We start from the raw sequence: 26,874 nt of genomic DNA on the forward strand, positions 1-26,874 counted from the left end.
CGTTCTCATGCTTTTAATGTCAGTCTGATCATTTAGTGTGGCAATTACAGCTCGACTTAGGCTGACTGTGGGAGAGAGCTCAGCCGTGGCAGGAGCGTCGGGGTCCGGTGGTCGTCAGACGCACGCCAGGCACGCCTACTCACGAGGCCTTAAGTGCACACCACCCCCCACCCCCCCGAGGCCGCCCAACGACAATATCATCCTGCATTAGTGGTCGCATTACGTCTCCACAAACCGTCCTCGGAGTGGGGGGGGGGGGGGGGAGTGCTGTTGTGAAGCCGTGGAGGAGAGACCCCAAACAAAGAGCCAGGTCCATTACACCTGTGGAACTGCTTATCCACCGGGTCCATTAACAAACATGACATTAAATCAGCCTTTGAACCATTTTTATTCTGATTTCAACATTTAAGTAACAGGAAAAGCACCACGGTGACAGAGAGGCCAAGCTTTTCTTGATTTAAACAAACAAACAAAATGAAAAAAAGGCCTCAGGACGTCTTGGGCTTTGTAAAGTAAGAGGAATCCGCATCCTGCAAAAAGAGAAAACGTATGAGGTGATCGGCGTTTCTGTGAGCCGACGAGATAAGTGACACAGTGGTGTCAGAGGCAGGCCTGTGCCGATGCTGGGACCCCTGCGTTTGGGGCCGACAGGTTACCGAGTGCCAGCTGACAGCCTCCTGGTGTCTCGACGTTCCACCAAGCGCCCCCCCGATCTGCTCTCTTCACACCAATGCTGATCGTGCACCTCAACACATACCGATTTTCTGCCCAACCACAGACTAGCTGATGATGATGATGATGTGATAAGCTCTGACTGGGATCAGGTGAAGTCACAAAAGCCCCTAATGTTCTTAATGGCTGCATAATTAACCATTTATCTAATTGTTGCTTGATCTCAAACACTGACTAAGATGGTCCATGAGAATTATAGGTTTCTCACTGCCTTGAATCCCCAGTTCTCTACTTATGGCCATATATTTCCTAGATAAAGACGCGTCTGGCTTGTAGGAGATTTGCTTACACAAAAATGTTCTGAGGGCAGACTGAAAAATGATTGGTTATTTCTCTGAACCAATCAGATTGTAGAGGAGCTGGGTCTAAGCAACTAGTGGAGGAAGAGCCTTCTGTAGTTGCCTGGACCCACCTCCTATACAATCTGATTGGTTCTGAGAGATAACCAATCATTTGTCATTCTGCCCTCAGAACATTTTTGTATAAGTAGAACTGCCAGGAACGCATGTATGTCCTTAGGTATGACAACGACTCAGAGTTTGTATACTAACCAGTCCAGCCTTGAAGTTCTCCACTCTCCTTTTACCCAACATGCCAGAGAAACTCCAGGCCCAGGTGGGTGTATACTGCCATAGGTAGGGCATGAGCAGGAACGGCTGCTGACCGATCCACATCTCCTTGACCTGATTGGCTATGCCCACCAATATCAAGTGTACGCACCGCGAGGTAGCCATCTTGTGGCTCTGTTCTCCAGCGACAGCTACCGGCTGAATGGGGGCGAGACAGAAAGCAGGACACACTTCAGCACGGATCCTTCCATCCATGGCTTCCTGGACACCAAACCTCCTGCTTCCCCAAAAGTTAACATACCCGATGTAATTCCTCGGTGAAGGCATTTTGGACGATACCAGACTGCACAGGCCCCGGACATGCAGTGCTTATGGTGATCCCGGGGTAGTCTGCCAGCTCAGTGCGCAGCGAGTTGAAAAAACCCTAAAGGGAAAAATAAATCAGGGTGAAAGGTGGTTGACGTGACAAACCCACCAATCTCAGACCAGCGACAGTCCTTGGCACCCACCCTCCTGCTGCTACAGAAGTTAAGCTAACGATTCCTGAGGCTCCGTGAGTATCTCACCCGCAGGGCATGCTTGCTAGCAGAGTAGCCAGTGACCAGGGGTGCCCCCGCCAGCCCCACCACACTGCTGACCGCTACCAGGGTGCCGGTGCCCTGCTGCATCATGTGTGGCAAGACGTGCTTGGTGACCGACACGCTGCCCAGATAGTTGATGTCCATCAGGGCCTGGATAACTTCCAGATTCGTGTCCTGGAACAGGGAGCGCTGACTGCGCCCCCCATTGTTGATCAGGATGTCAATCTGTAAAAAAGGGGGGGGGGTACATTTAGCTGGGCCGTTCTCGCAACCAAACACGTTGAACTAAACAGGATGTGCACTCAATGCGAGCAGAGGCTTAAAGTATCAGGGGCACCATAGCTGTCCATGGTATTTGGGAATCTGTTTATAGGATTCTGCTAGTGGCCAGAGTGTGTGACTACTGACCAGGACAGTAGCTGCAATCTATATCTCAGTGCAAGCTCAGCTAAGCTCCAATCTACCACAGCACTCCAATAAACTGAGGCTGACACTTGCTCATCAGATCAGAGCCCAGCTAAGACCCCAGATCAGAGCAGTACAAGTGTTACTCTTAAGAAACCCTGCGCACACTGGCAGGCATGACGACAGGCAGAGACATGAAAACTTCCTGGTTGGCATGCTTGTCAGATACAAGGAAACCGTGTACGGCACATTCTGTACGCACAGCAAACACGCTCCACGTGGGTCAGACTGGCGAAGAGCCGCTGAAATGCCTTGAAACGGCAGATGCGAAGTGCGTCAGAAGTAAATACAAATGGAAAGATAATAATTCATAATTCATCCCCATTGCCTTACATTGCCAAAGTGCTGTATCGCGACCCTCGTTTTGGCAGCATGAGTGTCTCGCTCCAGCAAGTCAAAGGGAAGGACCAAAACGTCCCCTTCCTTCAAACTGCCGAGCTCTGTAAATTCAAAGAAGAAGTGCTGTCATGACAAAGCAGGGCAGCTGAACATCTCTCAGCACAAGCAGAGGGAAAACGCCCTCTTCCGCTTAGATAAACATACAAAAAAAATAAACACTGTCACGATGAGCCATTAAAATTGACAGCAGACCATGTGACAAAATCATCCAGGTCCATCTCCTCACTGCTTTCTTACCCAAACAATGGTTCTTCACCTTCTGCAGCTCACTCTCCTGCGGGGCAGAGATGATCAGGCGAGCCCCCAGGCTTGCTAGCTGATAGGCCAGCTCCTCTCCTATGCCGCTGGAAGCCCCTGTAATCCAAACCACCTTTCCCCGCAATGTACTCTCTGGGGGCCAGAGAGGGACAGCAGCCAAATAAGGATCAATGGCAAACATACAAGCAAAGTTAAGTGAGGACACCACTTTGAAAAGAGGGTAAATGTATCACAGGGTACATACAGCATCAAGTACATCGTGTGCGGTCCCTTAGATTAGCGGTTGGTAACGTTTTGATGTTGGCTGACTTGTTTATATAGCAAAAAACAGACGGAGAAAACCGTCGTAGGGGTGCCGATGGATCGATCGGGGATTTCAAGTTAAACCATGAGAACAGGAAAAAAAAGTTTATTACAAGAAATGTGTCAAAACCCCCTGCGTTCCACAGCCGGGTGGAATACTGGCAACGTTCCGGGGTTTGGGAATGCCCACCCTGGACCTTGTGTCTTACGAACCATCGCTGGATAAACATTTTTGCGGTATGAAAGACAGCAGGAGCACTATGTAAGTACTCTCTATGCCTTATGGGACACCCTAAGTTTAGATTAAGCGAAACCATGACGATACTTGACTCTGTCTAGAAATCACACTGCCTTTGTGCAAGAGTAGTAGGGCTGGGTGATATCATATAGATATTGCATTGCACACGTGCAATAATCACCAGGGCTTCAGATGACAGGCGTAAGATTTAAGCAGGCGCCAGCTTTTCGGTGCTATATGGACATTTATTTACGCCCACAATTTGTAAAGCAGTTTACAAATTACAACCAATATTAAACCTAACAGTTTCGCTCACAAAGTTAAAATTTGACCCATTTACATGGTTGCCAGCTGCGGGCAGCTGCTGACGTGAGATTCTTACGTCTGCACAGGCATTGATATGTAGGTAACAATTTTATTACCTTGTAAATAGTCTGTAGGGTTTTCAAACTACCCCAACGCTTTTGATGTAGCTTAGATTTATAATGGAATAATACAGATCTACCGTAAGATTTCTTGTGTGAGTGTCACGCCACATGCGTGACAGCTGGCAACCCTGCAGTAAACACAACTTAAACTCTGCAGCACACAGACGGAGGTTACCTGGCGTCTTTCCAAACGTCACCATCCAGAGCAAAGTCAGATCGGCGTCCGCAAAGATGAAACGAATCACCTGAACGAGCAAGTACAGCGCTGTGCCGAGGCACAGCAAGGTCGCCACACAGCAATCCATTGATCGGGCTGTATAAATACAAAGTCGTGTAGAGCAAAGAACTGTCAATATTAACACAGAGACCGGCCATAATGCGAGCTGTGGAAGGGCTTGTACTTATTGGATGTCACCGTAGATCATACTGTGTCTGACAATCAAGACTTCGTTTAATTTCCATAGGTGTGAGCATCTTGTTAGTCCACAGTCAGGCACACACAAAGAAGTATTTTACGAATAAAGCTGCTTGCTTCTTATTACAACGTAGTTTGAAAAAAGAGGAACAGGCTACCCCAGCCTTACAGTTAGAGTAAATGTTCAGTGAATCGTTTCTCATTAACAGACACTGCTTAATAAGGGTAGAAGAGCATAGGCGTCTCAAATTATAAAGTCCAATTCCTGACTTATCAGATATCGAGTTCGAATCAGTCAAAAGTATTATAACATCACTAAAAAACGTTACGCAGATTTCATTACAAGATTGCGCAACACTAAGGACATCATAAAGTTAACAAGATAAAGTAAATTAAAGCAAACTGAGGGAACATTAATACTTAAATAACTGTGGATCAGTTAACTGTGCATCTCCTATGCATTTAAAATATAAGAACTAAAATATACGCCACTGCTACACATATAAGCATCACTACTACACATGCAAGCATCACATCTACTCACCGAAAATATGAAAAATGAACCAATCCGGAAGTACGGCGCAGTACGGGAAGTAATACTGTCGTTTTCTCACGCCCCTTGTAGTTGTAATTTATCGCAACAAGAATTACAACAATATTTTATGGATATTATAATTTGCGAATAATGTCTGTCCCGCATTATGACGATAATCTACAACAATATAATAAACAGTAGGCCTAAATAACCACAACAGCAGCTTTAGTAGTAGGTACTACTACAATTACATGGGCATAACAACAGCGATACAAATTATTATTGTTGATGCTGATATTTGACAATTAAACTTTATCCATAATCTGTTTATTAACAGAACCAAAATATGTATGCAAATGTACTATATATAGGATGTTTATTCTTATTAGAATTTGGTACTGTAGTCATGGAAAAACTATGACCTTAAATAAACAGGCTGAGTTAGGCTCTGGCTGGCGACTGACTGAAAGATAACCACTTTAAAACTACACAGAGGATAAGGGTATATTTTTAGCAGCGTATTCTTACTGGTACAGTCGTAATTAGGTTAGTTGTTACCTGATCCGATTTAACGGATCCTTTATCCGTTTACTTCTTTAGATAGTTGCACAGAATCTACTTATTATATTCTTATAAATCTTATTATATGAACTGTTATGTTCATGGGCTCGTTCTTAAAGAATGAGCAGAATAGTATTTTTCTACTAAAGACAACCTGTCTTGTTTAATGAGACAGTTAGGTGTCATGTTTCGGAAGACTGGGCTTCTACTCTTTTAATAAAAAAACAACTGACGCCTATAATTAACGCAATTTTTAAAACAAAATTAACAAAAGCTTCAAAAGTATTCAAACAGGACAAAAGAAATATAAATCGATGCGTGTCATAACCATTGCACCATGCGTGCGTGTGTTTTATAATTAATGAAAAATAAAGTTGAATTGAATCAACTCGGCGCACCTTGGAGAAAGAGCGCAGCAGCACCGAGGCGCGCTCCTGCTCGCCGGTGGTGATGTCATCCTCTTTAGCATCCGGGTCTCGGGCCGACGACTCGGGTTTGCTGGCTGGCTGGCAGAGGGGTGGGGGGTTCGTCGCTAGCAGCCGCTGGCCTGGAGTACCATATCCCATAAAAACACCTTTAGGGTTTCGTGACACGTCCAAGCGATGCGACTCTGGCTCGTCAGTCGGGGGGAGTTTTTCTCTTTTACACTCTGATCGCACTAAAACGTGTTTTACTTTACTCCTCTTTCCCTTCCAGCTGTCGCTTCTTGGCTGTTTTTCTCCTCGGTACTTTTCTTTTCCACCGGGGCCGGTTTGTTAGTGTGTATGTGTGCGGTTTTTCTTGTTTTCCTTTTTGATTTTTTTTTTTTTACGAAACAGACCTCATTCGGGATCTCGGTAAGTGGCAATCGGGTTCTGGCACCAATAGTCGGACCGGTTTAGGGAACTCGTTGGGGGACATGGGTCTTGGTGGGGGGCGAGGCCGGCTGAGCGAGGGGACCCCCGGCCTCAGTGACTGAATTGGCCGTGGGATCGGTGATAAACGGTCAGGGAAATAGAAAAGCGTGTTAAGACCGTGGCATTTAGGTTCTGCGTGATGCAGCCCCGAATGTACGTCCAGTGCCTAAGAAGCGTAGTTGAATTACGAGTTGACGCCAGTTATACCATCTGAACTAACCGTCTAGAACCTCTGCGTGTTGCCTGTCGGAGGCATTTGGTCCGCTTTTATTTTTAGGGACGAAGCCACAGCTGCCTCGTTTAAATCCCGAAGCTCAGTTAAAACCCAGGCTTCGCAAAGGGGTCACGTCACTGAGGTTATTTTCTGACATGTGCTAAGCGCGTGTTTGAGACGCTGATCTTGTAAAACAAAGCGCCTGGTTACTGTATTGTTAAATGTTTTTTTAAATGAGTAGTGTGCTGTGTGAATGGCCTTTCGTGGGTGTTTTATTTCTGTGCGTGTGATTTTGCTATGCCAATAAAAGGACGTGTTTTTGGGCATTACAATTAATAATAAAATGGCGTATTCCTTGACCAATAGTTACTGTTTATAAATGTACAATTTGTAAATCGACACGTTTGACACACTTTGTGTACATACTGTTCTATGATTCATAAAACCTTTCAGTATGAAATTAATTTAAAATAGCAATGGATTTTAATACAAAGAAGCTTAAAGCTAAAGATGACTTTTTGAGTAAGTGGAGGATATACACCTCCTGTGTTTTTATTTTTCAATTTTTTTTTCTGTTTCTCCAGACTAGAGGGAGTTGAAAATGGGGGCATTTCTGGACAAGCCAAAGATGGAGAAGCACAACGCTCATGGGGAGGGTAACAGTCTCCGCTATGGACTGAGCAGCATGCAGGGCTGGCGGGTGGAGATGGAAGACGCCCACACCGCCGTCATGGGCCTGCCCAATGGCCTGAACGCCTGGTCCTTTTTCGCGGTATACGACGGGCACGCCGGCTCCCAGGTGGCGCGGTACTGCTGCGAGCACCTGCTGGAGCACATCACCAGCAACCCGGACTTCCGCGCCGGCGGAGGCAGCGGCGGCGGCGAGCCCTCAGTGGAGAGCGTGAAGAGTGGCGTCCGGACGGGCTTCCTGCAGATCGATGAGCACATGCGCGCCATCTCCGAGAAGAAGCACGGCGCCGACCGTAGCGGCTCCACCGCCGTGGGCGTGCTGGTCTCGCCGCGGCACATCTACTTCATCAACTGCGGTGACTCCCGGGCCCTGCTCAGCCGCGCCGGCCGGGTCCACTTCTTCACACAGGACCACAAGCCCAGCAACCCGCTGGAGAAGGAGCGCATTCAGAACGCCGGCGGCTCCGTCATGATCCAGCGCGTCAACGGATCGCTGGCCGTCTCGCGGGCACTCGGCGACTTCGACTACAAGTGCGTCCACGGCAAGGGCCCCACGGAGCAGCTGGTTTCGCCGGAGCCCGAGGTGTACGAGATCGAGAGGTCGGCCGCCGACGAGTTCATCATCCTGGCCTGTGATGGCATCTGGGACGTCATGGCCAACGAGGAGCTCTGCGACTTCGTCAAGTCCAGGCTGGAGGTCACGGAGGACCTGGAGAAGGTCTGCAATGAGATCGTGGACACCTGTCTCTACAAGGTAAGGTCAACCCGGTGATGTTTGTCCAGCAAGATGAGCAGTAATTTCCTGGCGTTCGACATGAGACAGTCACTCAAATTCAGGACTTGAGTTTCCAGAATGCTGAATGCGATAGAGCATTCTGCAAGATACCATAGATCCGTGGTCTTCACTGCATGGCCCATGGGCCACTGGTGGCCCATGACTGAAGTAAAAAAATAAGCAAATAATCCTGACTGTAGATTTATTTTAAAAAAATCTAATTTTTAAACTGATTTTTTAATCTAGATGCTAAAACTTCCCCATATAAAATGCAAAAATGTAGTTAACTAGCAATCAAGTGAAGCAGCATCAAGATTACTTTTAAAAGGTAAATGGTGGCCCACAATCCCCCTTCCATTCTGCAGTGAAGAACACTACCATAGATATACGCTAGATTTCAGCAGATGTTGCAGTGCATCATGGGACTGCTGGGCTGGGGAGGTGGCCTCAGCGTAGTTACCGGGCCCTTCTGTTACAGGGGAGCCGGGACAACATGAGCGTGATTCTGGTCTGCATGCCTGGTGCGCCCAAGGTTTCCCCGGAGGCCGTGAAGAAGGAGGCCGAGCTGGATAAGTACCTGGAGAGCAGAGTGGAAGGTGGAGCCCCTAGGAAGGCTAGCAAATAGCTGCACGTCACTGAGCCTCGCGCTGGGCGACGCCCGCTAGATAATCCAGCTGTCAGCGATCCCGTCATAGCTGCATCATACCCACAGAATACCTGTGTTTGGGGTTAGGCTTCCCCAGCTGACTCGTGTAGATATAGCGCAACAAAAAGACCGTCTCTGTGTACGAGAAAATAAGCTAAACCGGGCCTTAAAGGAAACCCCTTACTGAGGAGAATGGCCTTCGTTTGATTCGCCAAAGGACTGGAGCAGTTTGCTTCATAGCGACAGCAGGGGCAACCATTTGCTGCATCTTCTTTAGTAACTCCCCACCCCCCCCACCACCTGGTGCAGAATGGCGTGCCTGCATCCACTCTGCTGACATCACTGTGTCCGTTTCCCGGTACAGGGGTGCAGCGATAACACACACTCCCTGCAGAAAGCTTCAGGACATATTCTCATAGAAGTGTTGTCAAAGCTGCTATATTTAAAAGTTGCTTCCGTAGGTTAGAGATGAGACAGAAAAGGTTTTTTTTTTTTTATATGCAAAGATGTACATTGTTATATTATTTAATGTTCAAGTGTAAACCATAGCCTTATTGTTTTAACAAAACTATATTTACAAGTATGCATTGAATGTTAATTTGCACATTTTAATTGTAACTTTAGACACTGCAGTAATAAGAGGGTACATTATGGGTTAGTGTGTGAGAGAAGGAAGACTAGTGTTAACATGCTGTTTCCATTCCAAAGACACGCTTTTTGCCTAAATCAGTCTTGGGGGGGCCTGGGGCATTCCAGGCAGCCTGTAGGGCGGCGCTGTTGTACCAGTGCTCAAGCAGGTGTGGTGACCGACCTGTCACATCGTTTCATCAGTGTAGTTCCTTGCTAATATAGGTCAAGAGTCCAGACTGGGTCATGTATCTCAGAGTAGAGCACTGAAAAGCAGAATGATGGTAGTCAGAAGATGACTTTGAGTTGAACTTGGGCTGAGTCTAGCAGAGAGGGAAAAAATGGTTAGAGTATGATGTATTTGCTATCCATCACCAAAGCAGTAATGCAAAGGTTTACAGTTAAATTAAATTAGCTGCGCCTATATTCCATGTGCTCTTAAAGTACAGAAACACAAAGCTACCAGTGAACCAAAAATAATAATAATGGAGGTGTGTAGGGAGGATTGTTGTGGATCTTAGTGGCTGTAGATTGAACATTAGTGAAGCTGTTTTGCTTGGTGATGAAGAGGAATGTTTATAACCATTTGATACTTTTTTTTTGTTTTTACGAAGATGTGAAATGTAACGACATGTACATTGTCCGAGGAGGTTTGTTTCAAACCATTACTGAGATTTCCAGAACTCGTGTGCCGATGAGGTGGAACATGTGAAATCAGTACTGTCCTGCTTTTACCGGTATTTCTTATTTGTATTTTCATTAGACAAGTCATTCTTACATCTGAAATGAGGGGGGGGGGGCGGAACAGCAAGAGAGGGTGGGAGAGTGTCTGGGACAGCCTTAATGAATAACCTTGAATGTGAGGGCGAGTGAAGAGCACAGTGTATCAGTGGAGATGGTCCATGGAGTAGGGAGGTCCTCCCTTTGTTCAAGGTGTGGACTAAAGTCTGGGTTGTACATATTGTGGATTCTAATTGGTTGTTTTTAGAGTTGGCTGCTTTCGCCAGGATGTAAGGGGCACAGGTTCAGGCTTGGCATGTTGTGTCAGTAGGTCGAGTGAGTTCATTTTAACAGCAAGCCTGCTCATTTTAACATTCCTCTAAAAAAGGGGGACCTACTAGCAATTGTATTGTAAAGTCACCCCGCATTTTTTCACAAATTTCACAAATGTTATCAAGTCTCAGCATACAAAGAGAACACTGCTCCACCGGTCATATTTTGTGATCTTCTGTGTCGTGTTACTTTGAGCGGTGGGTAGACATTCCCCTAGTTCAACAGCATCCTGACATTTCAAAGTAATGGGTCTTTGCGACCCATGTGATGAAATGCTCACCATTTGGGTTCCCGAGCACCATTAAATCATTAATTCACAAGGACAAGACTAAACTAGACCTCACATGTTTAGTTGTAGTATTAAGGTACTTTCCAATAGCAGCCAAAGGCCAGTATCCAGAAAATAAGGGATGTTTGTATTGGTTGTTCAGTTTCTTTCCTCTGAAATTGTATTCTATTTTTCAAGTATTTTTGAAACTGTTTTTCTGTATCTATGTGAGGGTTAGTTCTTAGTTTTTTTTAATTTTATTTTTGTACTTTAGAAGCTCCATATTATACCTGTGGAGAATAACTGTGATGTTATTTTAGATGTTAACGGTGATTCTAATAAACACTTGCTGAAATGATTCTGACATCTTTGGCTTTTATTTTAATTCAAAATGCGGATTGAGAGCCGACCAGGTTCTTTACCTTTTAGCTATTTACGGCAGAGGAGAACTGTTTCCTAAAGTGATATCCACAGAGCTATTAAGGCGATGTAAATAAACGATATGAGAGAGAGAAGAATCCAAGTGAAGGAGGCTGTGAATGTAGTGTCTGCAGAGGCTTAGTGGGGGGGGGGTCGGGGAGGGCGACCCAGAGTGCCGGGGTAGGGGATTATTTTGTTTCTCTGTACCTGTGCATGTTTGCTGTGAGGGACACATTTACCAAGCAGTGCTTCTGCTCCTCAGAAATCATTAAGAAGCAGGGCGAAGACGGCGCTCCGGATTTAGTCCACGTGATGCGCACGTTAGCTGCTGAGAGCATCCCCCACCTTCCGCCAGGGGGAGAGTTGGCCAGCAAGTGAGTGAACCCCCCCCCCCCCCCCCCCCCCAACCACTGACCCCCACACGCGATAGCGCCCCTGCTGACTTCACCTACACACAAAGCCATGCCTCTGAAATGTGACATCTGAAACCTTGGGGTAGGAAGGTCACTGTGGGGACTGTGGCCATGGCAACCAAGCCTTACCCATTGGTCTATTCAGAACCAAGTAAGGAGGGGAGGCGAGGGGGGGGGGGTGGGGGTTAGCAGTAGGTTTATATAGAGATGGCTTTCAGGTTTGGCATTATCCTTGATTTTAAAATGTAGTTTCTGGAAATCCTTAAAGCACGCCACGCTGAAATGGTTGTGTGTGATAAATTCTTTTGAGCTGTGAACCCATTGTGGTCCCGTTGCTAATTTTAAGGGCTGCTGGAGACGGATGGGGCTGGATGAAGAAGCCAATGTGCCCTCAGTCAGGCATATGGGGCGTGAACTCCTCTAACATGCCTCTTCGGGGATTACAGTCCAGTTTTCCTACAGAACTAGTATTTAAAACATAAAAAGGAGAGACTACAGGTACAAAGAACAGTAGGAGATGTGTAAGCAGGTGTTGCTTACTGGAGAAGAGTAACCTGCCTGCGTGTCTCTCTGTCTACCCCAGAAGGAGCATCATCGAGGCCATATACAACAGGCTTATCCCATACCGCTCCGACGATACGGTGAGTATGGCCCTCTTTTCTGAGGCTGCCCCCATCAATGCCTGCAAGGGTGTGCGTGCTTGTGGTGATGGGCAGACACTGGACGCCCCATGCTTGTTTTGGGAGCTCGGCCTAACTAACACAGGCAACCAAACTGATGGATATCTGTGTCAACCCAGCCCACGATTGAAGCTGAACCTAATTGGGCTTGCTCGATCTCAGTGACAACATGAGTAGGGATCCGGCCCTCAACTATGTGTACGTCTCACTTTAAACTGCTCCAACGCTGATTCAGAAAGGCGTCCAACCGAGGCCTGTATCATGAAACCAGTTCAATGGAGTGAGATTTCGAAGATCAATTCCAGTTTGACTAAACCAAACACATGCGATCTGAGAAATGGTATAATGACACTGACTATCAGCAATTTCTCAAGCCACGTTTTCTTACTAAAACCAAGATTACTTCCTAAGCACGTGCATGTAACGGCGTACCGCGTGCAACAATCAGCCAATCACGTAAGCATGTATCGCAGCAGGGCTACGTATTTCAATGCAGCGGAACGGAGACTTATTATGATAATATATAAAGAATTCTAAAGACCAATAATGGTGAGGAGCATCACCACAGCTGCCGCCAAGGCTAGAAAGCCATGCTGGCAGTGGACACTGACAGCGAAAATGCACACGTACAATTTGATTGTCGTTAAGATAATTGTCTTAATTTCCAAACGTGTTTTATGCTCTTCATAATTATTCCAAGACTTTTTATTCGTATTCATAATACCATTTTCATTACACAGTGTTAAATAAACTTGTGAACCTTCAAGGCTTGCAGAGGATTAGTTGCTGGGGAAGACAACAGAGGTGTTTGACATTTTAGCCGAGTGACGTCCATGTTCATTTATGATTACACCGTTCAAAATGGAAGGAGTTCAGTAAATGGACTAATGACCATAAAACTAAATGAGAGAGACATGTTCAGTACAGCTTACAGCAACGGCCTATGGGGTACAATCCACACCACACCAGATTATGCATGTCTATACATGTCTATACTAATAATTGCACTGTGTCAATTCACCACCTCTGACAAAGACGACAGCTACTGAATGTGAAATGCACATGCAAGCATTCAAATATTAATTACGATTCAATGGCAAAGTAATCTGGAAAACCAAGCCATGTGCAAGAGTTGCTATCAGCTCACCACTTCTCAGAGACATTAAGATTTAGCACATATGGCAAAAGGGCATCGAAATGCAAAAATTATTAGTGTGCATCTCTGCCTGTGGATTAACCTGTGATTAAAAACTTTCTGGCTTGATTGTTGAAAAATATTACAGCCGAAAGACTGAATAACGAAAATAAAGTTAACGGCGTTTACTGTTACTTAACCTCAAAGTTATCCACCTAAGCAAGGAATCTGATACAGAGATAGCTAGTGAAAAGAATGGGTGAACAAAATAGGTTAGTTCACTGACTCGGTCACCATCACCGTCATCATTTACTACCCACGTCCATCATAGTGTCCTCTGCGTAACTCAAGTGTTATTCGTGCCACTGCTGTTCATGCTCAGTGCTGCCCCCTGCAGGTATAATTGTAAGTATGAAATGTTCCACCACCACGCACATTTAGTATAAGAGCTGAGATCGGTTGGCGGAGCATTTTCTGTGGGGAATCCATCATCTGCATTCTTTGTTAAATGTGGATGGGGAGGGGTGTGGTCAGGCAGAGAAGCCCGTCAGTCATGCGCTTTCTCACTGCCTTCCAGTCAGGGGTCCCCGGACGCCCCCGTCCGAGCGAAGCCTCCCGACTCTGAAAGGACCTTCCTGCCTTCCTTGCGAAGGACTCGGCTGACGACGTGTGGTAGCATTAGCCTGCGCTAGCACAGCAATCACGAAATGGCCACAGAGACCACGCTGCGACATTCCCCCCCCACCCCGTAGCGGTTCTGTCTGAAGGGGAGGGGGGGGGGGGGCATAAGGGGGAAAGAGATGTACACAGGTTGGTCGCTCAGCAGGCCATGCTCCATCTCACCACTTTAAAGCTTCCGATAAATAAAAATAAACAATCCCACGTTTACCCCTTTCGACAGCCACTGCGTTTTCATTCCTTTAATAAGCTGTTGCTGTAATTCTCTCAATTTATTTTTCTTTCGCGTGTTTATATTATTCTGTTTTTCTGAATCCTGTGTTTGATGAAGGTCAACCCAGTAAGCCCCCCCCCCCCCCCAATCATTCCCCTCCTCCCGGGGAGTGCAGGCAGTGCAGCTGCACACCTTAATCAAATGGGTAAACCATACCGTTGATTTTTCCGTGTCATTCTCTCCTGTGTTTTCCGCATCCTCACCGGTGGCTGTGACATCATCCTGGCATCATTTTCACGGCGACCCTAATGTCTTGGGACGTACATCCTGCTCTCCATCGCTTGTGTCGCCTATCACCAAGGTATTACTTTTGGGTAATGGGGTATCTAAAGTAGATATACATACACAGACATCTTTATACACTCATTGGCTGGTTTGATGCACCTGCTGGTTAATGCAAACGGCAAGTAATGTCACTGTACGCAGACAAGGTGACAATATTGTGTGACTGAGCATTAGAACTGTTAAAATGCCTGACACATTTGTTGACCTGCTTAGGGGAACAGATATTCCTAATTTCTACTGCTAACTAAGTAATTTTCACTAAGGAGGAACATGAGAGTACAATGGTACCTGGAAGGGAATAGTTCTGGTCCAGAAAGGAAAAACTCAGACCAATGCATGAATGAATGAATGAATGAAAGTTACATTTATATAGCGCCTTTCAAGACGCCCAAAGCGCTTTACAGAACCAATGGGGAGCAACTTCAACCAGCACCATTGTGCAGCCCCCACCTGGATGATGTGATGGCAGCCTTTCTGCACCAGTATGCTCACCAGACAGTAGCTAAGGTGGTGAAGGTGCAGGAGAGAATTCACCAGTTAGATAAAGGGGATGATAAGGAGGACAGATTTGAAAGGGCCTCGGTGGGCAGTTTAGGCAGGACATCGGGGTACCACCCCTGCTCTTTCGAAGGATGTCCAGGGGTCTTTTACCACCTCAGAGAGTCAGGACCTCGGTTTTATGTCTCATCTAAAGGGCAGCACTATTTGTACAGCACAGTGTCCCCATCACTGCACTGGGGCACTGGGACCTACACAGAGCACAGTATGGGGTAACCTGTCATTGCACTGGGGCACTGGGACCCACACAGAGCACAGGATGGGCTAACCTGTCATTGCACTGGGGCACTGGGACCCACACAGAGCACAGGATGGGCTAACACTGTTGGCCACACCAACACCACTTCACAGAGACCACAGACCAAGATTTTGTTCCAACCCTCCGGTTGAGCATAAAAAGTCAGTCACAGAGTACTGTGGTTGGTTGGAACAAAATCTTGGTCTGGATTTTTACTTTCTGGACATTCTGAACTTTCCGCCTGTACCATGCCTGTACCATGCCTGTAGGGCAGTCACACTGAATCCCTCCGTGAGGACAGCTGTGTGCTTCAAGGCGTCTTCACCTGACATTGGACCCCCCCCCCCCCCCCCCCCCCCCTGTCACAAGGCCTAATTTCAAGGACTATTATCATTAATGAGAACTAAATCTATATATATATAATATAAATATAAACTATAAGAAAACATTTTCTTAAACTGAAATATGAACATAATACTCAATTAATACTGAAAATTATGCATGTTGCATTCAAAACTAAAATAACATATACTTTCTGATGCTGTTTTGAAATAATATTTAGCAAAAATAATTGGTTTCTCTTTCATTACCATTAATTATGGTTGGAACATGCTTTGCCCATTTTTGAGAACATTAGTACATCATTTGCAGTGTGCATGTAGGATTCACTAATGATCAGACACATCAAATAGCTGCAAAACTGTCTGTCCCTAGAAATGACAGTACTAAAGCTTAAACTGAAACTAAAATATAATAACTAAATAGAAATAAATCATTTTAAATAAAAAAAGTGAATTAAAAAAATCAAAACTACTACAACACCAGTATACAGCACCCCACCCCCCATATCGTCCATATGTCAGGGGAATCGTGTTCAGTTACTGGGACTATTTGGAGTTGCCACGGTTTTGACTCACTGGCCCATTTTCAAACTGGCTGCTCACCCTCGTGTAGCTTGAAGCCGTCGGACCAGTTTTCCCCATTTGTGGATCCATTTACAGCGTGATTAATTAATGCCATCACAAGGACGCTGGTGAACGAGTGTGTGATAAGCAGCCTGCTGGCTCCTGATTGGCTGTCTCACTGTGCTCCATCCACACAAGTTATTTTAAACATAAGCTAACAGCCTCAGGGTGCAACTCCACCGGTCCCCTCCGTTTTCTCCCTGATGGAACTTTTTAAATATACCATATTAATGGATTATGAAAGGAGCAGTTTGCAGACATCTGCCTGCATGAGGAGTGCAAACCGGCCACTGGTACATCCCCTTACATCAGTCGCATTCCTGTCACAGGGAGTCCCCCCCCCATTTTCCTGTAATGGTTCCTGGTCACACTCTTATTGTTATACACTAATCTTTCTTATGCCAGAAATATTTGCATTTAATATTTATCTGTAAAAATGAGCACCAACACAATTATTACTCACTAAATGTTTGTGCAGCTTAACGCACTGAATTCATTTTAGAAAATTCAGTCAGCATCACATCCTCCGAGCCCCCAGCAGTTCGGCTCCCCGCACAGGTCGCTGCACCGAGGCTACAGCCAAACGGGGGCACGTCAGCCCCCCCCCCTCCCATTTAGTGACTGTTGCCATACCAACGTACCTGGGCATGGTAAATCGTGTACTTCAGAACTACAAATTCATAAGAAATGGTGCGTGTTTTGGACCACGGCCAAAAAAGGCATCATCTTCGTCATTTATTACAAAAAAATAAAATCAATAGGCCTTTTGTCAGGAAAGAGGGCCCCCATCGCAATGCGCTGAATGCTGTGTTGAGCTGGCACTGCGTGTTCTAGCATTGCATTCTGACCGTCGGGGTCCCCTGAGGGTCTGCCTGCTCCTACTCGGGGTCCTCTGTGGCCCAGCAGCCCAGGTTTGCTCACACAGACTGTGCCCCCGGAGGCAGGATCCTCACCCATAAAGCCATGGCTCCCAGCTGCCCTGCTAGCTGCATAAATGAGGCCTCATTAATCCATTCAGCGAGGGCTTGGCCACCTCTCAACACGGAAACCTTGACAGATTTCTGGCTGCAAATTAACGGTTTAATACATGCTGCCTTTTGACAGCAGGTCTGTTTCACCTAAACGAATTGCCTCCCCCTCCCCCTCTCTCTTTTTTTTTTACCTTGTTTACATCTGAAAATAAATTAAAGATTTTCAGGCTCTGAGCTTCATCTAGTGGAAGTTGCATTCAAGTTCTCAGAACAAAAAGAATGAAAAGGCAGATATGAGTTTTGCAATGGAAATCTGCACTCAGCACGATCAGTCGTATAAACAGCTCTTTCTGAAAATGTAAAGGCTCCTCCCGCCTCGTGTGTAATTGCAGCAATTTCTTTAATCAGGGGGGTCAACGCAGGATGAAGTCAGGGTCTAATTTCACAACTGTCTGAGAATTGGTTACGTCTTTTGTTGATAATCTGTAATGTCAAAGCTGAATTTTCCATGCTGTGTGTGTTTTTAAATCATAATATGGGATGAGAATTCCATTTGTGTGCTGTAATCGGCTTGCGGGGTGGGGGTAAGGTACGTGATAAAGGTGTAAATTCTTTTATCTGTAGGGACCTGAAGGAGACTAAGAAGTGAACAGAAAGTTATTCTTGATCTCGTTCATCGTGCCAGAAATTCACTTAAGTGAGACGCTTGGATGACAGTTCTCTTCATCTTCTGTTTTGGGGCACAAGGTCATCACAGGATATTCTGATACCTGTGAGACCAGGCAGGAAGTCACCTGAAACCAACGGAAGACTGGTGATTCCGGCGGCTGGCCAGGGGGTCCGTCCAGGCCCAAAACACTGGGGTCGGCACTAATTTCCCCCAAAGGACAGCGATTCTCCACACCAGGGGTGGATAGTTCAGGTCCAGACATTACAAATCCAGACCAAGATTTTCTTTCAACCAACCAGTTGAGTCCTCTGTCACTGTGACTCTTTTTCTGAACTGGTTGGTTGAAACAAAACCTTGGTCTGGATTCGTATTATCTGAACCTGAACTTTCCACCTCTGCACGCATTTGTGACCACAGGCAGCTGACACTCTGATGGGTCAGTGTGTTGTTGGTTGCCTAATTACAGAATCCTCCGTACAACTGATTGAAGGCAGAGCCGGACTGTGCTGCGTGTTTGGAAAGGGGTAGCAAATACTCTGCAGAGCAAAGGGGGAGATGACCAGCAGAAGTCTGTGGGTGAGATTACTGTAAATGTCAACATAATGCCATGTGCCGTGTGTGAAGGTCGGGAGGTTGGGTGGCGTGCGGCGCTCAGGCGTTGATAGATGGAGTACGATCAGTGTTGTGGTCCTTCATGTCTAATCTAAAGCAGAGTGACTGCTGAACTTGACCAGCTGCAGAGCTGGATCAGAAAGTGAGGTTCTGGTCTCTGAGGAGCCCACTGTGATCCTTATTAAGGGGTCATTACCTTGCTGAGTGGTTTATTCAAAATCACTACAGCTTTTTACAGCTGGGTACGGTTATGTATCCCAGTCAGGGCTACATCAGCACATATACGGTAGCCTGCAAATGGAGCTTTAGAACATGAAGGTTGCTGGTTCAAGTCCCACTTAAGGTTTAATATGAATCATTCTTGAATAGTTTCGTGTAAGTGCATCCACGGTGGAAATAAATGGCATTGTGAAAGCTGGTAAGATGCACAATACAAGCTAATTAAATCTGAAGGATTTAGCAAGTCTTGATGGGCATTGAAACTGAAAAACTTTAAGTTACGGCAGTCTTGTCATGACATTGTGCTCCCTTGAAGTTATATAAGGCAATCGGATATTAGATCAAATAGTCACTCGTGCAGTTTTTAGGTTTTGAGGCTTAGTTTTTGTCTCCAACATTATACGTTTACAAACCATCAAAACGTTTGGCTGTAGTGTGCCGGTTCTTTTATTCCTGGGGTCCTGTTCACATGACCTTTCTAACGGTGCTGAAGTCATTCACATTTCCCGATTTATTTATAGCTACACCGGGGACAGAAACAGCGGCGCAGACAGTCGTTGATGCATGGCCACCACGATTGGGGTCAGCTAGGGGGGCGCCAGAGCTACTTGCCGACATCCGGGCACAGATAAATGGACACAGAGGGGTCTGGTGAACTAAACCGGCAGCCTTTCTGCAGTACGCTTGAGTGATCCATTATGATTATCTCTATGATTAAGAATTTTCCAGTGACAGAACAGTTTCATATTAGCAAAAAATATTGCAGATGTAAAAATTAGTTGTACACTTAAACTGTTCTGGTCGCATATTAACAGTGTAACATTGAACCAATAATTTAGGCCTACTTAGTTTAATAGAACTAGCTTTTTCTAGCGGCAGTCTAAAATACCACTGGTGCACGTTATTGGATAAAATCGTCTCTTGTTTTCGCATTTTCGGGCGCACAGCTCACATCTGGCAGTGGCTGTCAGAATCACACCGGTGGACCTTTTCCTACCCCTAGATGCCCAGGAAATGAGTCGAACGGCACATGCCAGTGTGACGGCGGATGTGCTTTTACAACAGCGCTGTCTCTTCAGTGCACACTTCCCCGAGTGTATTACTTATTCATACGATACACGTTTAACAAGCAAATACTCGATTTGCGTTTCAGTGCTTCCGCTGTGAGGGGTAGTGATGTGCAGCAAAGAAACCAGCAACCGGTTGTACGAAACGTGAGGTTAAAGCTTGAAAATCATAACGGAGAGAAACGATTAATTCCCACTCTTCTTACATATAGTATTTAGTTATCCGTGGACACAGGTTATTCTCTGTGTGGAAACACGGAATCGAACGAACTGAAATCTCTCTTTTTTTAAAACTGTGCTGTTCTTGGAGGGGGTTATGCTATTCAGCTTAAGATGCTTGGCCGCTCACTCTAAGGCTCTGCACAGTTTTGAAGATTAAATAGTATCCAAATGCCTTAATCCATTCACACTTTCCACCTTTTCAACACCCCCGCTGACGGCCTCACTAGCACCTGCCGCTGCTCCATCCTTTCTCGTCAGCCGAATATCATTCCTCTCCTCTCCAAACATTCATTCAAACTCTTCTAGTTGCATTTAGAGACACTCGCTAATAAATATCATTTCCAATGCCCACTAATGCTTTCTTCTTATGCATTTCTAGCTGCGGGTCACCTATTATATATGATTAAGAAAATGAGCGTAGCGATGACGTCACTGTGCAGGATTCACACATAAGTGGAAGGAAATTGCAGCTGGTCACCGTGTATTCTTCCCTCATCGCACGCTAGCGACTGCACCTTGTGTAGATATAGGCTCACCGTTTCGCCATGTGTCTAACACCAGCATGTTGCAACACCTGCATGGCCTTCTGTGGCCGTCCTAACAGACAGAATGTCCCAGAGAAGGGGCCAGCTGCTGTGGCAGCGCTTTCTGATGCTTTCTGGGGCCCTTGTCATTGCTGCCTGCCTTCACATGACCCATGATGTTCTCCTTCCCAGGACTCTGTGGTCCTCTTCTTCAGAGGATTCAACTAAAAAGGATCCTGCCATCATCCCGCCTGACCGCCCGCCTCTCAGCCGCTGCTCTCGCCGCCATACAGTTTTCTGCCTGATTCGTCTCTCCTGCTTCTCTGCACCGGCTGTTTGCACAAGGCAATCCTAATCCCTAATGGTCTTCTACACCTCCTCACACACAAATTCAGACGGTGCCTCCCCCCCTAAAAAAAAAGCACATGCCAGAAATCCCACCATTCCTCTCTGAATGGGACCCCACCAGCTGCCCCCACCTGCCCTCATCATGTGCCACACAACGCAAAGAAAGGCCTCAGCCAGACGGATTCCTTCATGGCTCCTGACAATGGTAGAATAAGGTGCTCTGCTTGTTTCAGGCTGCTAAGTCCTGCTACACATTTGCTGTGAAACCACGTTCAGTACCAAGGTGAAGCGTACCCTCCGGGTCTTGAGTCCAGTCATGCCGACTTTGGGAGTATGCATATATGAATCCAAAAGCATTCTGAAGTATGATAGTTAGTCCACAGCAGATGAGCAGGGACAGAGGAAACAGAGGGACCACTCACTCACTTGGTGTCTTTGTAGGTCACAATGTCCGATAAAAATCAGTAAACTGCCAATGACTGATCCGCGTTGGTTAAGTAGGTGAGGCTAGACCAGGTAAAGTGACCAAGCTGAATATTCAGCAAAGGGCTTTCGTACTCCACCGTGCATATTTGACCTCGGAAAAAAAGCCATTTAAAATAAGCTCAATATTCAGAATGAAAAAAAAAGCATTTCCTAAATGCAAGCAGTCCAAAATGTATTCATGGTGCCATACAAGTACTGTATTTTTTAATGAAGCAGAGGTATACTTTTATTTTGTTATTCTGCGAGAGGACTGTAGAGTTAGGGGGACACCTGATGGTGTAACGGCTGTCATCCTCATGTGCATCCAGAGCACCAGGCTCAGCACTGTCCGCAGTCTGGTGTCACAGCACCGACCTGCACAGAATCTGTCCGCTGTTCTCCATAACCATCCCTAACCTTTCTCACCCCAGCCTGCGCAGCTTAGCTTCATACAAAGTCCAGCTGCTCCTTCCATGCCTGTCTGCCTTGGCATCAATGTCACCGAATGTGATTTTTCTGTAACGGAGAGCGAATCCTTTCAGCTATGTCACGCGTCCACGAGGACACCAGGATGGCTGCAGGGCTTCCCAAACGATCATAAAGATTCCTGTATGGACAGACACAGACTAAACACTTCAATAAAGGCAGTCACTCAAAACGCCATGTTATTCTTGCTGCCCTTCATTTCCTGCTCAGTGGTCCCACAGCTTACGGAGAAGTGGTCCGATCGGACCAGCTTCTGCGGGTAAGTAAGGCGTCTGGCAGGTTAGAAGAAGACTTCTCCTCTACTGCGAAACCTGCAAGCGCCACTTTCGCTCAAAGGGTCAATGCGTGGGGGTTCATTTGACCTATATGTTCCCTTGCTCCGGATTACTGCAGCTGGGTTGCCCATTTGCACGTGGGCCAACGTGAGCTGAAACTTGCCCCCGCAATGATGCAGGTCTCTGTGCACAAGGGTGCGGCTTAAAAAGCCACAGTGACTATGAACAATGACGCCTCGAATGCCGCATTCAGCTTCCCTGTGGGGAGTTTTCCGTTTTTGATTGAGATTGGGGCGGGTGGGTCTCTCCACTAGCAGAAAGGAGTTTGGACACCTCGTTCTGCCTTATAGCCGGGTAGCAACCTGTTGCTTTGATAGAGAGCTTGGTCATCTTCCCAGAAGCCAGGAAGTCTTGAATTGGGATTCAGACTTATACTGGAATTAATCAGATTTGACCTTTTTTAAAAAATTTAATTTGATGTCATTGATGTACAGTATGAACAGAGACATTATTTGTATGTAGTTACAAAATGGTGGCGATGGGGGGGGGGGGGATTTGAATGTGCGGGCCTGAAAATGCGCCACCGCTCTGGTGTGTATTGAGCTTGGGGAGCTGCGGGACCCTGAACAGCAGACGTCTCTCTGTTCCACTCAAAGCCTTACTGTACCAAAGAAATACACCACATAACAAAAATGTGAATGAGGCACCTGTAACCTCGGACGAACCCTCATTGTAGGTAATTTTTCAAAGGCAGCGGAGGTCTGTTTCCGAGTTTCACAATTGGAAAGTTGCGCGTCGAAAATTGCTTACATTGTACGACAGGAAATTGGGTTTTGCGAAAATATATATTGGCTCCCGTTCAAGACCATTTACCCCTGCCCGTTCTCCCTCCAAAAGAATATTTGATCCTACTTTTAAACCTACACGTTCTCTGGTGTTGAAATATGCCTCCCTCTTAGTTTATTAACCAGATACCATCTCCAGGTACGTGGTTGTGATTATTAGGGTATTTATTATGGTTTATTTATTGTAGGTTGTTAATTTCTTTAAAATGTAAAATGATACTGATTTTACGCTGAAATTTGACATGGAAGACACATATACAAACTAATGTCTTACGAACTGGATAAAGTTTTGTCACAATATTAAACACAAGATTGACGTTCGATGCCGAATGCTCTGAACACACCTCTAACTGGGTATATTTGGTGTGGAGTGAGTTAATGGGTGATATTTACAGTATCGGTTTGAAGGGAAACATGACTTTGGTTTTATATCAGCCTTGCTGAGTGGAGAGATGGGCGGACACGTGGATGTTAATAAGAGTTTGTGAAATTAAGCAACACGCGCGAGACAAACAGCGTGTTGTAAAGTCAGTCAGTTACATTTAGCATTAATTTAAGTCTGATTCTGAAAAAAAATGACTGAATTGCTGCTCTGCACAGCACATCATCTTATACATTCTATATTTATGAAGTACAATTCGGACATTTATACACAGATCAAAATGTTTTCTGTGTGTGATTAAAAACACCAATAAAGCAGACCGCAGTCCACAAATTACAGCGCATCAGAATCTAAATAAAATTATTCAACCAAAAGTGTTTAATGCTGCTGATTACAAAAAAAAAAAAACCCATTGTGCATCGCGTTTGACAGGGCTGTGATGTTAAGGTCCACCAGAGCTCACTGGAAAGATGACCGGTAGTGAACCAGTTCGGCACGGGATGCAATATAAAGGGGAGCATTACGAAACAGACTTTTTTTTTACCGATATGAAAATATAAATAAATGCATGTGAATATATGAGCTGGAGATTTGTAGCCCCTCCGTATACTTATGTAATTCAGCATTCAGAGAATTTAGGGGGCAGCCCCTCCAAAGATACATCGGTGTTTGACTATCTAAAAGGCAACCATACATTTAAACATAAAAAAGTAATTCAACAGTACAAAATCAGAGGGCTTTAAAGTAAAAGCCTAAATAAGAGTTGACCTTCTATGCTCATAGAACGCACAATATTTTATCTGCCTAACCACAGATTGTTAATTTAGCGTCCGAGACACAATAGTCCAGCAGTGTTTACCCGATCCCCGCTTTCGTTCATTCACTACCACGGCTTTAAATTTCGAGCACCGGCCGTCTCGGATCGGCCTCGGTTTTTGCTTCTCGACAAGTTTGCTGGCAGAGAAATGTTCCAGGGAAAGTTTGCATTCAGGTTTTTCAGAGCGTGACAGCCTCGAGTGGCCCTTCATTGTCCGCAAGGAAACTTCGTAGGAAATGGTTTCTTGGGTGGTCCCGGCCGTTTTTTGCTGTCAACAATACCAGGTACCTTAATTATGTGCATTAGACGTTCTCTGGTCAATAGTGCTTGATTTACGGCTCTCAGTTCAACTGCTGCAATTAACGTTATAACCGAAAGAGTATTGGTTGTAGGGAAGCAAGGAAATCTTTTTACCTATATTTTTCAAGAAAGCGGGCAAAATGAAGGTCGTATTGAATGGCGTCTACGGCGATAAGGTAAGCAATTGCATGCAATTTTTAAAATGTTCCTCGTTAAATATTACCCTTGTGAGTTGAACTAAGTTTATGAAAACTTAGCAATAAATAAATGTAACACTTCTGGAAAAATATAAGCGTATAAATTTGAATAAGCGCGTAATAAATGTAATAAATCGGGCAGCTTGTAAATTTCTTGCTTTTAAGAACATATATGAAAATTATTAACCAACAGGGACAGGGGTTTATAAGTAGCCTAATTGTCAGAATCCGTTTGTAGTCATATTTACACACTGTTTTATGTGCAAGTAATATTGAAGGAAACGGTTTCACATTGCAAGAAGCTTGTAAAGAGTTTAACATTTTCACCAACATATTTCATCGCATACATTTTAAACGACGGTGGAAGCTTTGCGTAATAATAATGACGATAAAATTGGTAATGGTTTTAGTGCCTCATGGAAGTGGAAAGGGGACGAACGTTACCAGTCAACAATAAACTGCTTCGGTGAAGCCGTAGTTAAATAGGCTACATTACGGTGAAAATCGCATGCTTAATTTTAATCATTTACTGTAATTAACAATTTGAACCGATGGTTAAAGACTAGTATATTGTAAAGCATTAAGCATAATGATATAATCGTGTATTTCAATTAGCAAATAACAGTAACCGGTGTAAAAATTCTTAAGTTGTGGTAACTACATTTTAATTTTAGCCCTAATTCTGAAATTAACTCATTTATTTAAATATATAGTGGTAGCTCAGCGGACTTTTCTAAAACAGACTTAATAATGTCTGTCATCAATATATTTCTATATTATAATATTCATAACGTTACCCTCAATACACACTTAATAAAGTATGGCTTATAGGCTGGCGTCCATTTAATATAATAGATCTTTAGATTTACATCCAAAACTTTTAATTTGGGCAGAGTTTTTCTTTTTTCTAAGTTTCAAACCAATATAAACAAATAGTTACTTTCCGTTGTCTTGTTATTACTCAGCATTAACTATTAGAAAATATGTACACTTTGCATAAAGACGGCAGCGTCAAAGACCAGGTGCCTATATGAAACAAACTAAATATTGTCCTGCAGTCCATAAAATTTCCGACGAATTGTGCAGAAGCCAAGTTCATTATGTGTATTATAATTATATAAAAGTTAAGTGTTCAGATACACGTGATCTTCAACACTTTTGTCTAGATAATTCATAGACAGGCTGAAACATTATATTATTTATAGAAATGCTATAAGATAACGATCAGTACAAAACAACAACAACTGCAGTATTGTTATTTCATGATATTACTTTGGTGAAAATCCCACAAACAATATTAGATTAAATATATATGTCAGTCCCGGTCTTAGCCCATGTGGCGCCCTAGGCGAGCATCACCTCCGGCGCACCCCGTCCGCAGTCGCCTTAGGATTGAGCGGCCCTGATATATGCGCAGATATAGTGCAGGGGCGCAGATGGAGGGGGAACACGTCCCCCGCACCCCTACCTCCCAGTTATTTAGGAACCCTGATCCTTCCCCCTCCCACATTTGAGGGGAAAAAACAAAACTTTGATAAGTATCATCCCTGAATAGGGTTGGATACCTAGATGTTTGAATTCAAACTGTGTCGACCATCAAGAGCTACTCACAGCATGTGGTTGCGGCAGGTAGGAGTCCCCTCACACGCGCGCGCATCCCCGTGTCTGTACACAGGCGCTCCCACTGTCTCCCTTTATCTCGTTTGCAGGTAAACAGGGTAAGGTGCACGTAGTCCAACTAAAAATTTCCGCTTCCTCGATAACCTACCGATTTAGCGAAGGATAAATAACTCAAATACCGATGTCACTTTCTAAAACACTTCATTCAAATACATACTAAAATAACTTGCCGCATTTGTGACATCACGCATTCTGTTTGTATTCGCCGTCGCGGGTTTTGGATCCTGAACAAGTTGAGGGCTGTGCTGCCTTAAATTGGTCACACTGACCAAAGCAGTATGCAATACAGAAAAAAAGCAACCTGAGAAAAAAATAACAAAGATCTGTCGCAATGTTTTTTCCAATAGCCAGCAATGTAAATAGACATAAATTCTATACCAAGCTTATTCGTCCATTTTCTGGAACCACTTATCCTATGCAGGATAGCCACAGGGGGTCCAGGGCCTAGGGGCAGAACCTAGAATCGGGCACCATCCCATCACAGGGCACACGCAC

General features: G+C 45.1%; 2 protein-coding genes across 7 annotated transcripts; one reads left to right on the plus strand and one right to left on the minus strand.

Annotated features, from left to right (window-relative positions):
- Positions 1-369: 369 nt before the first annotated feature.
- On the minus strand, positions 370-4,903 carry dhrs7 (dehydrogenase/reductase (SDR family) member 7). Of its 2 annotated transcripts, none has more exons than XM_048975061.1 (7): positions 4,149-4,903; positions 2,984-3,136; positions 2,681-2,787; positions 1,868-2,107; positions 1,603-1,725; positions 1,284-1,499; positions 370-530 (listed from the first exon to the last, which is right to left on the minus strand). In XM_048975061.1, the coding sequence occupies exons 1-7, from the start codon at positions 4,276-4,278 to the stop codon at positions 489-491; spliced, it is 1,011 nt and encodes a 336-aa protein (XP_048831018.1). In that variant the 5' UTR covers positions 4,279-4,903; the 3' UTR covers positions 370-488. The 2 variants fall into 2 exon arrangements, with proteins under 2 accessions (XP_048831018.1, XP_048831019.1); XM_048975062.1 differs by having other exon boundaries at positions 1,453-1,499; positions 4,149-4,902.
- On the plus strand, positions 3,143-22,058 carry ppm1aa (protein phosphatase, Mg2+/Mn2+ dependent, 1Aa). Of its 5 annotated transcripts, none has more exons than XM_048975057.1 (6): positions 5,919-6,320; positions 7,179-8,038; positions 8,538-8,655; positions 11,336-11,447; positions 12,070-12,127; positions 20,777-20,942. In XM_048975057.1, the coding sequence occupies exons 2-6, from the start codon at positions 7,196-7,198 to the stop codon at positions 20,810-20,812; spliced, it is 1,167 nt and encodes a 388-aa protein (XP_048831014.1). In that variant the 5' UTR covers positions 5,919-6,320; positions 7,179-7,195; the 3' UTR covers positions 20,813-20,942. The 5 variants fall into 5 exon arrangements, with proteins under 5 accessions (XP_048831012.1, XP_048831011.1, XP_048831015.1 ...); XM_048975056.1 differs by lacking the exon at positions 20,777-20,942 and adding an exon at positions 13,879-14,197 and having other exon boundaries at positions 5,920-6,320; XM_048975055.1 differs by lacking the exons at positions 5,919-6,320; positions 11,336-11,447 and adding an exon at positions 3,143-3,569 and having other exon boundaries at positions 20,777-22,058.
- Positions 22,059-26,874: the final 4,816 nt, after the last annotated feature.

Source organism: Brienomyrus brachyistius, chromosome 14, assembly GCF_023856365.1.
Source record: "Brienomyrus brachyistius isolate T26 chromosome 14, BBRACH_0.4, whole genome shotgun sequence".
NCBI lineage: Eukaryota > Metazoa > Chordata > Actinopteri > Osteoglossiformes > Mormyridae > Brienomyrus > Brienomyrus brachyistius.